The sequence below is a fragment of the Peromyscus maniculatus genome, chromosome 12, assembly GCF_049852395.1.
Source record: "Peromyscus maniculatus bairdii isolate BWxNUB_F1_BW_parent chromosome 12, HU_Pman_BW_mat_3.1, whole genome shotgun sequence".
Lineage (NCBI taxonomy): Eukaryota > Metazoa > Chordata > Mammalia > Rodentia > Cricetidae > Peromyscus > Peromyscus maniculatus.
This window is the reverse complement of record NC_134863.1, coordinates 36,037,691-36,052,314: the sequence shown is the minus strand read 5'-3', so window position 1 is coordinate 36,052,314 and position 14,624 is coordinate 36,037,691. Positions and strand designations below refer to the sequence as shown.

Sequence of the window (14,624 nt, the reverse complement as noted above, 5' to 3'; positions counted from 1 at the left end):
ATAAATACATTTTTTAAAAATTTTGTTTTTAAAAAAGAAGCCCACAGATAGGGATAGATAGATGGCTCAGATGTTGAGAGCAATGGCTGCTCTTCCAGAGGACACAGGTTCAATTTCTAGCACTAAAAAGGCAACTTACAACTGTCTGTAATTCCAGAAGATCTGATGCCCTCTTCTGGATTTCAAGAGCATGAGGCAGCTTGTATGAATACACACACATGCAGGCAAAACATCCATACACATAAAATAATTTTTTTAAAGTCTGCAATCTAATGTGACAGCCAATGTAGCAAATAAGTTCCCTGATTAGCTTGAATATAAGAAGATGAACCATAGATTGGGATGAGACATTTGAACACATTCCTCCCAAAAGAAAATACAGAGAAGGCAAGTAAGTCTATAAAATTGATGAATACCACATGCCATTATGGAACTTAAATTTTAAATAGCCATGAGATATTATTGCTGAACATTAGAATGATGAAACTCCCAAACATGACATTAAATGTTGGCTAGGAAGTTGGTGGGAATATAAAATGGTACAGCCACTGTAGCACTTATTACAAAAGTAAACACAACCCTAGGCCAGCGATCATCCTCCTTTGCTTTTATCCAAATAAAATAAGAATTTATTCCTACACAAAGACTTCTGCATGGATGTTTATAGCACATCAAGATTACCAAGTTCTTGGAAGCAACCAAGATTTCCTTCAGAAGGAGAATGAATAAACTATAAGTTGTCCAAGCAATGAAATATCATTCAACAGAAATAAACTATTAAGCTATGGAAACATGACAGAACTAATACATGTTACCGCATCTAAAAAGCCAGTATGAAAAGGACACATAGGATGTGACTCCAGCTGTTCTGGAAAAAGCGAAGCTACAGATAAAATACACAGATTACACAGTTTCCAGGAGTTAAGAGGACAGAAGGGTTGGATAGGTGGAACTCAGTGTGTAGTAGGTAAGTAGCAATATTATTTTTCATGTCTTTGCAATGATAGGTAAAGGTCATTATGCAAGTCTAAACTCCATAGACACAAGAATACCAAGAATAAATTCTGAGGCACACTAGAGACTTTGATTGATAATGATATCTTAGCATTGGTCCTCATTTACTAGTCTCCTGTCCTGCAGGATGCTGATGGGGGCCAGCTGTGCACACTGCAGAAAACTGCACATGGAAAACTTCTGTGTTTTCTTCTTGATATTTACTCTGATGAAAAGTTTTAATTTTTAATTATGTTAATTCTTTATGTGTTTTTATTGAAGATATTTTTTTCATAAGATATATTCTGAATATGATTTCCCCTCGCCCAACTCCTCCCAGATCATCCCCACTCACTCAACTCCACACCCTTTCTTTACCTCTTTAGAAAACAAACCAGAGTAAAGAAATGTTTTAAAGGAGAAAGCACAAGAGACATGTACATACCCAAGCACAAACAGAACCCATGAAAACACAGAATTATAAACTATAATACACAAGCAAAATACCAATAAGGAAAAAAAATCCCAAGCAAAGCAATATGAGACAAAAAGTCTACAAAAAAAAAAAACTGAGTTCATTTTTTGTTGGGGGATAAATGGAAATAAATAAGAGACTCACATCCAGATGCATGTACAGAGTGAGAGACCTTGAAACATTCCGTCCTAAACAGGATGTCTTCATAAAACCCCTCCCTTCAGGAAACCCTGCCTAAGAGGAGGCTGAAAGAATGTAAGAGCCAGATGGCAAAGAGGGCACCAAGAAAACAGGGCCTTCTAAACACTGCAGGACAGACACACATATGAACTCACAGAAACAGAGACGGAGGCAGCTTGTACAGGGTCTGCACAGGTCTGTACCAGAGGGGGTTTTTGAGCTGAAAGATGTGGACAGAAGCCCCCATCCCTAACCCAGAAGCCATCTCCAATGGATAACCACTCACAAATGGAAAATTAATATTCTACAATGGACTCTTACTGGATATACAAACTACTCTTCAGAGCAGGCCTCCTGCTCAGCAGCAGATGGACAGCACACAATGAATTCAGTGGAATCTCTGGATGCTCTTTGTCTCATAATGTTTGGTCAGGGCATATTCTTTTTTAATCTTACAGGTCCTTCGTGTTTATATTATGACTTCTGGTCCTGTGTTTTCATGGGATTCCTATGTGTGTGAACATGTGTCTCATGGCATCTATCTGTGTTTCTCATGCTTTTTCTGTTTATTTTGTCCTACTTGGATTTGTTCATTTTTGTGTTTTCTTGTTTTATAATTATTATTTAGATGCCGGATTGTTTTGTAAGCAGAGACAGAAGGGGTGTGGATTTGGATGGGAGGGGAGATGGGGAGAGCCTTGGAGGCATTGGGGAAGGAGAAGCTGTAATCAGAATATATTGTATGAAAAAAAAACTATTTTTAATAAAAGAAAAATAGAGAAAATGCCCGGTAAATTGTCAGCTGGTCAAGCAGGTTTTGACATACTTACCTTTATACCCCTAGATCTGGACTGCTCTCAGTCTTGGTCAGAAGAACTTCTTAATGTGGTGGGTGTGGTCAATGCGGAGACTTGGAGCTGGTCAAAGGGTCAAGATAAAGTGACTGTTGAGCGCTCACCTGTAAATGTGACATGTGTAGCATCCCTTCCAGTGATTAAGAAAGGTGAAGGAAGACAGAGGGGAAAGAACGTTTGAGCTGGGACACAGGAAGGAGCACTGTAATGCTGGCTTTGGGCCATGACACGAGTGTTGTACCCATGAACTCACAACAGCTGGGTTTTCTTGGGCAAGACCTGCACAAGAGTGGTGCCATCAATGTCCTTCATGGATGGGGAAGGGGCTTACAATGGTTGCTCCTGCCTCCTGAGTTATTAGCGGTTGATTGCCAGGCCAGAGTGGGGAGGGGGTCTTCTTCAGTGTTCTAGCTACTGGTAAATTTTGGCTTCTTCAATCTCAGGTAAATTTTAACAATTTTACTGTCTTACTGGGAACAATCAACAATCTTAAAGTTCGTGGAAATCATAAAACTATCTACCATCTGTAACTTAAATAAACATGAAAATAATCCTGGAACAGATGTATTTGAGAAAATATATATATATATTTCTAAGTAGGAATAAGAGCATAAATGATATGTGATTTTTGATAAGCACGGTACAAACATAAACATAATGGACCATCCATAGAGGTGAAATCTCTAGCAGTGCCTTTCACTATAAAATATAATAATAACATTCTTTTTTTCTTTTTTGGTTTTTCAAGATAGGGTTTCTCTGTGTAACAGCTCTGGATGTCCTGGAACTTGATTTGTAGACTAGGCTGGCCTCGAACTCATAGAGATCCGCCTGCCTCTGCCTCCCGAGTGCTGGGATTGAAGGCGTGTGCCTCCACCACCCAGCTAAGAGCATCGGGCATGGCTCAGCAGGTAAAGGCGCTTGCTGTGCAAGGGATTGAGTTTGGATGGCCCACACCCGTGTAAAAAGCTGGGCATGAGCAGATAGCCCTAGCAACATGGGGGGCAGAGACAGAAGGATCCATCACGGTGCTTGCTGTCTACAGGCCTAGCTCCGGGTTCAAGGAGAGACCTGTCCCTAACTGAGTGAAGTGGAGAGCAATAGGAAAGGGCACCTGGCGTCCTCTTCTGGCTCCTGCACACACGTGTGCATATGCCACAACACGCATACAACACACACACACATACAGGCATACGCAGATATACATACACACACAGCGGTTTTCAAAGATTGTTTTAAACAAAATTGGCAGAAGAATTTTGTTTTTAAAGCTGGAGACAATTCTGATAGAATTGCTCCACTCACATGCTGATCTGATAAGAGGGACAGGGTGCTGTGCTCATCCCCCATACTTCCTGTTTCCGTTTTGAAGATGAGCAGCTAAAGCAGCTATTTTAAGACTTTTTTTTTGCATAAATACCCACAAATGCACCTGGTTGAAAGAGCTTACCTAGAGTTGGTTGCAAGAGTATCTGAAAACAGTGTCTGCTGTCCCACATCCAGGGAACTGAAACCTGATGTGAGCAGTGGCTGAGAAATTTCTCAGCAAGGCCTCTTCGTTGTCTGTTTCTGAATACCTTCTCTAACAACATTCCTATTCCCACCGTGTCAGAACTTATTTTCTTTAATGCCCAGTTGGTTCTATGATTTGTACCTCCTAAGCAAACTAAAAATAGGGCAGCAATCTGATTGGTTTCTTGTCTTGTTTCTGTAAGTCATGTCTTACGTTTTCATTTTAGCATGCATGGGCACAGGAACACACACACACACACACACACACACACACACACACACACACACCTGCACAATTACTTGGACCATATTCACTCATTCAGCAGCTCATGTGTTTGTTCTAGTGGCTTCTAGCTTTTGCCATCCACTGCATACTAAAATGATGACGATACTCAGTTTCAGAGTCAGAGAACTCAAGCCTCAGGCTGATGAATAAAATTACGAGCTATGTTTTAAATAATTAGACTCAAGTAATCTGGAAATTCAGCACACCTGAAAAATCTATCCTCTCAAGCAGCTACAATGTCAGAATTTAAACCTGAATGACCTCCATATGCCATATTTCATTACATATGATTCGTCCTGATTCACTTGATAAGAAGCAAGAAACAGACATTCATGAAAGTATGTCAACGCCTACTGATCAACTACATATTCCAGATTCTTTCTTTTTCTGAATGGCCCTTTGAATTGGCTCTCGAGTAAAGCACACGGTGGTTTAAAAGTTCAATCTGGATTCGCCTTATAATCTCTCCTCCCGTTGACTCTTGTTCATATGTTCATACGTGTATTAGTTCGGTAGCATTGCATCACATTCATGCACATTACTCTGCTTGATCCGAACACTACCGCTCTGATTACAAAAGTGCTCACTATACATTGATGAATCCTGTCCTACCCAACTTTCTTGATTTAGCAGGGTGGTAATGAGCATCTCATTAGCAGGGATAATGTACATTGGCCCCACCTCTGCTCGGCATCTTCTGTACCTGTATTGTACCAATTACCTTTTCTAATATTTTTCTGAATTGGGTCCAAGATAATTTTCCTTTATATTAAGAAAAATAAAACCTTAGCTATAGCTTGACATGAGAAATTGTGTTATCATGGAAGATTGGGAACATACAATCATTACTGTATTTATGATTAGTCAGTCAAATTGGGCCATCCTTTTTCTAGAATGTGTAGTGAGTTGATCCAAATGTCACACTTCTTTCTTCCCTGCAAGTCTCTCTGAGAGTTCCAAAGGAAATATTAAATTCACACCTTGGGTAAGACATGGTCAAATTTAAACATTCTATTATTCTACTATTTGCGATATGAGTTTTCCCAGAGAAAAGTCTTTTGTTCAAGGCTCTTGTACAAAACTCTTCCAAAGTTTTCAGCAGAAATTTTAACTAAATATTCTATGGACCTTTCGGACACAGCCCAGTACGAACCATCTTGACGTGAAAATTCCCGGGTTGAAGAAAGTTATTTGACCCCAAAGGTCGAGACAGTGGTATTGACAAGTCCATCCTACAGTGCTCACAGTCTATGTCAGTACCAGATTTAACTTCTCCTACAAATGGATGCATATTCTGTGGGTGCCTCTTCTATGTTCTTTGCCTGTCTTGGGTTCCTTCCAATAACAGAATGGTTCAGAGAAGCATAAACAATGCCCTGTTTGTTTCCCTCCAATTGGGAGTTAGTTGTAGATTCAGAACTTTCCTGGACACTTGACCAGAGATCGTTATCATAAATGCCAGTTTCTGATGGCAGTGTTTGGGAATTTGTCCTGGGACTCACTGGGATATCAACCTACAAGAGAAAAGAGATGTAGCACGTAAGGATGCAGCAAAACATATTGATTATTAGACTCTGAGTGAAAGGCTACATGTTGTTTTGCACATTGAGAGAGACCGTCTATTGTTCCTCATGTAAGTTACTTAATATCTACATTTTCACTAAACTTTGTATAATCAAAGGATGAAAGGGTTGGTTTGTTTGGGGGTGGGGTTGTTTGGTTGGTTTGGATTGTTTTTTTTTTGTTGTTGTTTTGTTTTGTGTTGTGTTATTTTATGTTATGTCCAGGTCCTCATGAGTGCTAGATAGTTTCTTGACCACTGAGCCCCAAAGGCCAAATATTTGAAGTTCACTACGTTCTTCCCAAACAGTTGTTTTGTGCTGTATTATGGGCCATTTAAGGTCACAACACATACACACAATGCTCTTTCCATGGAAAAAAATCACTGTCCAGTTCATTGGAAGAGAAAAATAACTCTATGAAAATTTTAGGCAGCTTATAACACATTGGCATATAATACATAGAACATCAAAAGATCAAGCCCAAGGCAAAAAGACCTGAGACCTCCTCGGAAAGCAGGAACAGGAAGCATCATGGGTTATCCAATACACATTATGATGAGAGAGCTAAACTAGACAATGGAAGCCAATTTTGAAAGAACAAAGTTTCAATTAAGTCCTAAAATACTATTCTATTTGTTATTTCTACTGCAAAAAAAAATCATCATACTTTTAAATAGTGCCAGAGACCTAAATGGTGTGAGACAGAGAGAAATCTGTGGAAACTGAAGTGAATTTTGATCTTTTCTCCCCCTTTTCAGTTATTTGTTAGCTTCTCCTGGTTATACAAAAATGCAGATGGTAAGAATGATGTTGTGTTAATATTTAGGGTTTTAATTCTCATGTGTGGAAGGGGGGAGGGGTGGATCTGTATGTGTGTGGGTAGGTGCATTCACCCATGTGTGTACAGGTAGAGGTCAGAGGTCATGTCAGGTTTCTTCCTCTATTCCTCTCTACCTTATTTATTGAGAAAGGTGTTCTCACTGAAGCTGGTACTTCAAGTATACTTTCAGCTAGGCTGGATGGCCAATGAGTGCCTGGTTCAACCAGTTTTCACTTCTTCCCCCACCACTGGGTTTTAAAGTGTGTGCAACCACATCCAGATTTGGCATAAGTTGTGGGATCCAAACCAAGTTCTCACGCTTGCACAGAGTGCTTTACCCACTGGTCCATTTCCCCCAGGGCTCTATTTTGACTTTTTAAATCTCCACTTTGCCAGCCAAGTTATGCTCTTCCTAAAAGTTGCCAGGTTCTTGATCTTTGACTAGTCACCCTCCTCTAGTCCTTGGTAAGTCTCACTGTGACATACGCAGCAGGATTTCTCTTATACCTACTGAGGAAAGCTCTGTCCTCAAAGCACGCTTAGTCCTAACTTGAGAAATGAGGCAATAACTGCTGATACGCTGCAATTTTCCTGTGAGGTGAGCACCCAGAAATCACACGGAAGCTGGAGGCCTGACAGAGCCAAGAGTGGGTTGGCTAAGATGGAAAGTACCCCCTCATGAAATGAGCCTGCATGGGGGGGGGGGCGCGGAAGACTGTCAAATGAATTGCTAAAGAGTGGCAAATTCACTGTCTACCACCGAGGTTCCCTGCTATATTTTCCAATCTTAGTCTGTCAGTTCAGTTGGCTTGGCTCTCTTCACCAGAATGGCTCATTGTCATGAAAACTCTGTTAACATGAACATAATTCTTTGCACCTGAAGTTCTGTAACACTCTATAAAAAGCAGCGGGTGCCACAAGGCAGGTGCACTGTGATGTGATGGCCAGAGACAATAAAGGCTGTTAGACAGGCAGACATCTCACCTTGAAGACCTATTGCAGTTGTACGGCTCTTTTAAAAACAAGCATGCTGGTTTATAACTCACTTTCAAAAAGTCTAACCCTTTTAAGTGTGTTATGACCAAGTGGACTTGTCTATACAACCACTTTTATTCCCTTAGAACAGTGGTTCTCATCCTGTGGGTCACGAGCCCTTTGGCAAATTTCTATCTCCCAAAATATTGACATTATGATTTATAACAGTGGTAAAATTACAGTTACAAAGTAGCAATGGAAATAATTTTATGGTTGGGGGTCACCACAACATGAGGTATTAAAGGGTCGAAGCATTAAGAAGGTTGAGAATCATTACCTCAGAAGGACTATTTTGAAATAAGATCAGAACCCTGTACTTTTCTGTTTTGTTATTTTTTATGTTTCATTAGCATATAGTAACTACACATAATAATGTGTAATGACATAGATGTAAACAATAGGTTTGTTCATAGTCACCCTCCATTAGTCTCTCTTGTCCCCTTCCCAATCCTCCCAATCCCCTTCCTCTTCCCAACCTGTTCCCTTTCTATTTTGATGGTTTTTCCCACAATGAATTTCATTTCAGTGGCTTACAATAATATAAGCGAGGGTTTATTTACAGTGAGCACACTGAAAACGGCTCTCTCCCCATCCATTTTTGACTACCATCTTTTCCTCCCCACTCCATAGCAAGTTGTTTAGAGGCCCTATCTTATACAAGTATTATACAAGCAATCACAGCTGACATGAAAAATCTGGAGTGTGTGTGTGTGTGTGTGTGTGTGTGTGTGTGTGTGTGTGTGTGATAATGTCATATAAACTTACTGAAAAAATACATATGGTGTAACATAAAATGTGTTTGTCTCAGCAGATATTTCAGACGTACCAGGTTAACGTCCCTTTCTGCTAAGTCAGAAGGCATCTTTCCTTTCCCTGAAAGATTGAAAAGAAAGAAAGAAAAATGGTCATCAAATGGTATTAAGAAAGCAAGGTAAATGATCTTCCCACCACACCCACCTCATGCACTCCAGCACTCATACTGTTAGCTTTGCCTTGCTACCTGGACCACACACATCTCGGCCTGTGAGAATGCACATGCCCACTTCCTTCCCCTCACTTCTTATGTCATACAACAGTCTTCACATCCAAGACGAAGGAAGGAGTAGGATCTAATGAAGAACAGTTTCAAAGGTTGGGAGTCATTGCAGTCTCGATGTTAAAAGTGCTTCTGTCAGCTCTACGATAGATGGGACATCTATAGCATACTCCTCCCCCAAGGCTCAGGTAACATTGAAGAAATAGTGTAAGAGCCAGAGGTTGGTGAAGACTGAGGAAAAACTGCCTCCTGGATGTGACTGTGCCATTGTATCAAGTAACTCATAACACCTGTGGTTTCTTGTTACAGACCTGTGCAAGATTAAGACAGCCAGCATGGCAGTACTGGAGCTCTGCAACCTTTAGCTCATGACAGATAGTAGATGCTAGGAGAGGAAGAGTTAGTTCTTTTGCAGGGGGAGGGGATCATCTCTGGCAGGTTACCATACCTCAGTGAATCTCCACAGCTATATGTATATGAGCAACAGTAATTGGCTCAATGGGATATATGTTGTGGTAGTTTGAATGTAATTGGCCCCAATAATCTGATAAGGAATAGCACTATTAGGAAGTGTGGCTTTGGTGGAGTGTTTATGGCCTTGTTGGAGGAAATGTGTCACTGTGGGGGTGGGATTTAAGGTTTCCTATGCTCAGGATACTGCCCAGTGTGTCAGTCGACTTCCTGTTGCTTGCAAGATATAGGAATCTTAGCTACTACTCCAACACCATATCTGCCTGCATGCCACCATGCTCCCTATCGTGATGATAAAGGTTGAACCTCTGAAACTGTAAGGGAGTCACCCCACTTAAATATTTTCTTTATAAGAGTTGCCATGGTCATGGTGTCTCTTCACAGTAATAGAGATGCTAACTAAGACAGAAGTTGATACCAGGGACTGGGGTATTGCTGTGATAGGCCAGACCCATGTTTTTGTTTGGAGGAATTTGGACTTTGGTACTTTGGGTTAAGGAAATAGTGGAATGCTTTAAGCACTGCTTGATGGGCCATACTAGTAGGGGCATGGAAGACAGTAATGCTGAATGCAATTTGATGAACTGTGGGGAGCTTGTTCAAAAGGTTACAGAGGAGAATAATTTTAGTATGTTGCCTAGAGATTCTTCTTGGGATATTTTGGTGAAGAAAGTGGCTGCTTTTTGCCCTTGTCCAACTAAATTTCCAACTTATGAATTAAAGAAAAGCTTAGAGATGGGTGTGGTAGTGCAAGCCTTTAATCCTAGCACTGGGAAGACAGAGCATGGCAGATCTCTGAGTGTGAGGTCAGCTTGGTCTAGAGAGCAAGTCTCAGGACAGCCAACCTTAAGCAGTAAAGGACAGAAAGCTGGTGAAGATATAATTGAATGAGTATTCCATGTTCCAGCCCCAGTAAGCAGCAGAACTTGGCAGCTTCAGCCACGTGTTTCTGCCTCTCGAGTTAAGGGCAGAAAAAAATTGGTTATGTAATGTGCTTGTGTACCTAAAGAAAGCCACTGAGGCCAGGCATGTGACAGGGGCATCACTGAATGGAGGCCTAGTAGAGAGGTCATTTCATGAAGCTATGAAGTTAAAGCCTGGATTGCTTTGGAGAATGCAAGATGGTAGAGATGCCAGAGTCATGGGATACTTGCTGAGAAGAGCTGCTAACAGGGAGTGGAACCAGCCCAAAAGGAAAACAAAAGTGTGTTTCAGTCAACAAAGCTGAACAGAATTGGAGATCTGAAGAGTGTTTTGACATCAGACATGGAGATGCAAAGTTTGGAGTTTGCTCAGCTGGTTTTTGGTCAGGTTTTGGTCGCATATTTCCTCACTATGCTCCCTTCTCTGCATTGTGGAATGGTAATGTATATCCTGTGCCATTATATGTTGGAAGTATGTGATCTGCTTTTTGATTTTGATTTTACAGATGATTACAGTTAAGAGATTGCATGAATCCCAGAAGAGACTTTGAACTTTGGACTTTTAAACACTGTTGAGACTGTGATAGACTATGGGGGACTTTTGAAGTTGGACTAAATGAATTCTGCATTATGATATTGATACAAGCTTATGGGGGCCACGGAATGGAATGTAGTAGTTTGAATGTAACTGACCCCCATAATCTCATAGGAAGTGGCACTATTAGGAGGTATGATTTTTGGTGGAATTGGTATGGCCTTGCTAGAGGAAATGTGCCCCTGTCGGGATAAGCTTTGAAGTTTCTTTTGCTCAAGATACCACCCAGTGAGTCAGTCAGTTTCCTGTTGCTTGCAAGATGTTGGGCTTTCAGCTACTACTCTGGCACTACTTCTGCCTGCATGCTGCCATGCTCCCTGTCAAGATGATAATGGCCTGAACATCTAAAACTATAAGCAAGCCACTCCAATTAGATGTTTTCTTTATAAGAGTTCCCATGGTTATGGTGTCTCTTCACAGCAACAAAAAACCTAAGAGGTGTGTGTGTGTGTGTGTGTGTGTGTGTGTGTGTGTGTGTGTGTGTGTGTGTAATTGGGAGGAGGATCTAGGAGGGACTAGAGGGGTTAGAGAAAAGGACAGTGTGACAATGGTCAAAATGTATTGTATGCATGTAAGAAATTCTCAACAAACAGAATTATAAAAATGTAACTAATGTTCTTGTCACATACCCATGCTCCCAATTCCCTTTGGATATGATGACCAATAAAGATTATTCTAGTTTCTTGTGCTGTGTAGTTACAGAAGCAGAGCTGGGTTTACAGGGGGATTCCTTAGAACTGTAAAAAGGTTCTGGGATCCAGAAGCACTTACTTCAAAACACCAGAAGCTCTTCCATCCAGACAAAGCTTTCTCTTGTGGCAGCCAAACAAGGGATGCTCTGTCTGGCTCAGTTTCTACAGCTACACTGTGGCTTGTATTGTAGAAAAAGGGGAGGGGAAGACAAGGAGAAGAACAGGAAACAGAAAATATAGATGGACCAGATCAGCATGCCTCTCTTGCTGAGTTTCACTGTTCAGTGATGATGATGAAGACATGATTTCAAAAGGAAAAGGCAACTGTTTTAGAAATATCACAACTCTCTTATTGTAGGCAAGTCCACATTTTCAAATGCAACACTACTGAGTAAAAATCTGACGCAAGCATGGGTTTATGACAGAATAGAAAGTACAAACGCACATGAATCCCTTCTGGGGACAATGGTTCTTTATTTAGATAAGGGTGTGTATCATTGGAATTATGTGGTATAGCTGTGGAAAGGTCTTAAAAAGAATAACTCAAATCAAACATGTTCATTCAAGAGATTATTTCAACCTGCCTTTCAACCTGATTAAAGTTTAGGAAAACGCTGTCTTTATACACACCTGAGATTGATGTGTATAGAATGAGAATACTCCAGTAATGTGCCCTCTTCGCCACAACTCCAGGCTAGCATTGTGATGTGGTGAATATGCCTTATCATGCCTGGAGAGAGCCCACCTTAGCCCATTCAGTTTTCTAGTGGAAACCAGTAGTTCCCCAGGAATCGTTATTCAGAAAGAAAACACTAGCCAACAAAAAAAAATTTATGCTCTAGAAAATGGGCCCCAAGTGTGTGGTACATGAGGGCAGAGGGAAATTGCAACCCACCTTGGCGCCTTTTCAGGAAACAGACCAGGCAGAAACAGGCGAGCAGCAGAGGCAATGCCCCCAAAGGAAGCAAGCTGTAAAGCAGCCAGATCATGTCCAGCCTCTCTTCCGTGGTGGGTGGTCCTGAGGCGTTGGTGGCATCTGGGATGTCAGACGGTGCTGAAAACAATTAAGACATTCTAGAAGCATTAGAGTTAACAATACCCTTTTGCATTGTCATAGTTTGAATTATGACAATAATTCAAGTCCTCTATTTCTCCTTTGGTGGTCCCAGTACCATCAACCTACTCTTTTTAACTTTTGTGAACATCTCACATTCGTCTTGAACAAGTCATCTGAAGAAAGATCTCTGTGACAGTTCTCACAAACTACTTCACCAGGCCCTTTCATTTATATATTTAGCTCAGAGCTCATGAAACCATTTTCTTTATACAGTTTTAGAACTTGAAAGGAATGTTATTGCTCCAAAAATTGCCCAAAGACAGACAGCTCATGAATGGCAGTTGGGACTCCTGCCAGAGGGTTTCTGATGCTGTACCTTTGCTCTCTCTCATAAGACATCATTATCTCCAAACATCAAATACTTTTATTCTTACCAAATATGCTTTTCTTAGCATCTAGCTAGTGCTCATTATGACTGATCAGTGTTAAAATTGACTTACAAATAAGTTGTGACACAACTCAGTGAATCAAAAAATAGTAGTTTTTTTAAACATATTTTCTTTTATTTTTATATGCATTGGTGTTTGACCTGCTTGCATTTGTGAGAGAGTTGGATTCACTGAGTTATAGACAGTTGTGAGCTGCCGTGTGGGTGCTAGGAATTGAACCCAGGTCCTCTGGAAGAGCAGCCAGTGCTCTTAACTGCTGAGCAATCTCTCTAGACCTCCCCCCCCCCAAATAGTAGTGTTTTAATAATATAAGACAAACTACAAAATATCTGAATTCATAGTACATGCAGTGGTTCTCAACCAGAAAATCTCTCACGCTCCAGAAACATGTGGTAGTTTTGGGAGACCTTTCTGGTATCACAAGGTGGGAGAGTACCTGCATCTAGTAAGGGAAAGTCAAGGGCTTAATAAAATCCCTGCACTACACAGGGCACTCTTCCATTCCCATAGCACGGAAATCAAACAACTCCACTATCTATGGATTGTGTGGATTTGCTTTTCCTGTGTGTGTGTTCTGGCTTATGATGTAAGATGTACTGCTTCTTTGGAGTTACTGTTATTTTGATACTGAGTATCAAAAGCAGTGAAATAAAGTTTGAATTATGTGTGTGATTCCCCCTCCACACACACACACACACACATACCCCAGATCCTCTCTTTGAGGGTAAAAACAATCAGGAGCAGTTGAAGGGGACATACAGTGAGCATATAGTTTAATGGTACAGAATGGTGGCGAATTACTGCAGCTGCTGTTTAGGTTGGGCAAGCAGCCAAGAAGCAGATGCAGCTGTCTGGGGGAAGGCAGTCTGCTGGCAAACAATAGATAATCTAATACAAACAAACTCAATTAAGAAGACCTTATTCCCATTATTTATCCGAACACCAAACAAACTTGCTAATTTTGATTGGTTTCATACTTACTTATTAGATGGTGTTCTGAATCATTTTGAGTCCTTTCTGAAACAGAAAACAAGATTAAGTATTAAAATGGCTTGAGAAAACACTAAGGTAGTACTCAATGTTATCTCTAAAGTCAGAGCTATTTAGAAAGGACTCCAGTGTTGCCACGACAACAGAGAATCCAATAATCCAGGCCAAGTTCAGCTTGCATAATTCATGGATCTTCACCTTGAGATCATGGTACACAAAGCAAAGGAGTTCTTTTCAAGTCTGAAGAAAGACTGCTATCAACACAGTATAACCTTAAACTGACTGCTTTGGTTCTCTCCTCCTCATTCCTTAGGCATAAGGACACAGAGACCATGTGTGACCTCTGACACCTGCAATGTAATAAAACACATAACCCTCAGGTGCTTCTGAGACTGTGGACGCTCTGGGTGAGAGTCAGTCAAGGTGCTCATTCTGAAACAAAGATTGTGCCTCTCAATTCCTGCCTTCTCACTCCCTGCCTTCTCACTCAACACTCATCTCGATAATGACCTCTGCATTTATCTAATGTCCCTACTCAGAAACTAACCTGGGACGATTGAGAATCGCGGAGTTTTATAATATGCAGGGGCTGTTCCTGGCTCTGTGAGATAATCCCCTTGGACACTGGTTTGTTTCACAAGGTGCCTTTCATCATTCTGGAAGACAGTTACTTTCTCAAGAATAGCCAAGCCTC

General features: G+C 40.9%; 1 protein-coding gene across 1 annotated transcript in view; it reads right to left on the bottom strand.

Moving 5' to 3' along the window:
- Positions 1 to 423: 423 nt before the first annotated feature.
- The window catches only part of Btla (B and T lymphocyte associated), a 33,051-nt gene continuing 18,850 nt past the window's right edge, over positions 424 to 14,624 (bottom strand). Inside the window, exons 3-6 of the mRNA XM_076548882.1 lie at positions 13,922 to 13,957; positions 12,330 to 12,488; positions 8,544 to 8,590; positions 424 to 5,814 (exon numbers count right to left, since the gene is read on the bottom strand). Coding sequence (XP_076404997.1) covers positions 5,566 to 5,814; positions 8,544 to 8,590; positions 12,330 to 12,488; positions 13,922 to 13,957 — 491 coding nt within the window. The 3' untranslated portion in view covers positions 424 to 5,565. The remainder of the gene's footprint in view (positions 5,815 to 8,543; positions 8,591 to 12,329; positions 12,489 to 13,921; positions 13,958 to 14,624) is intronic.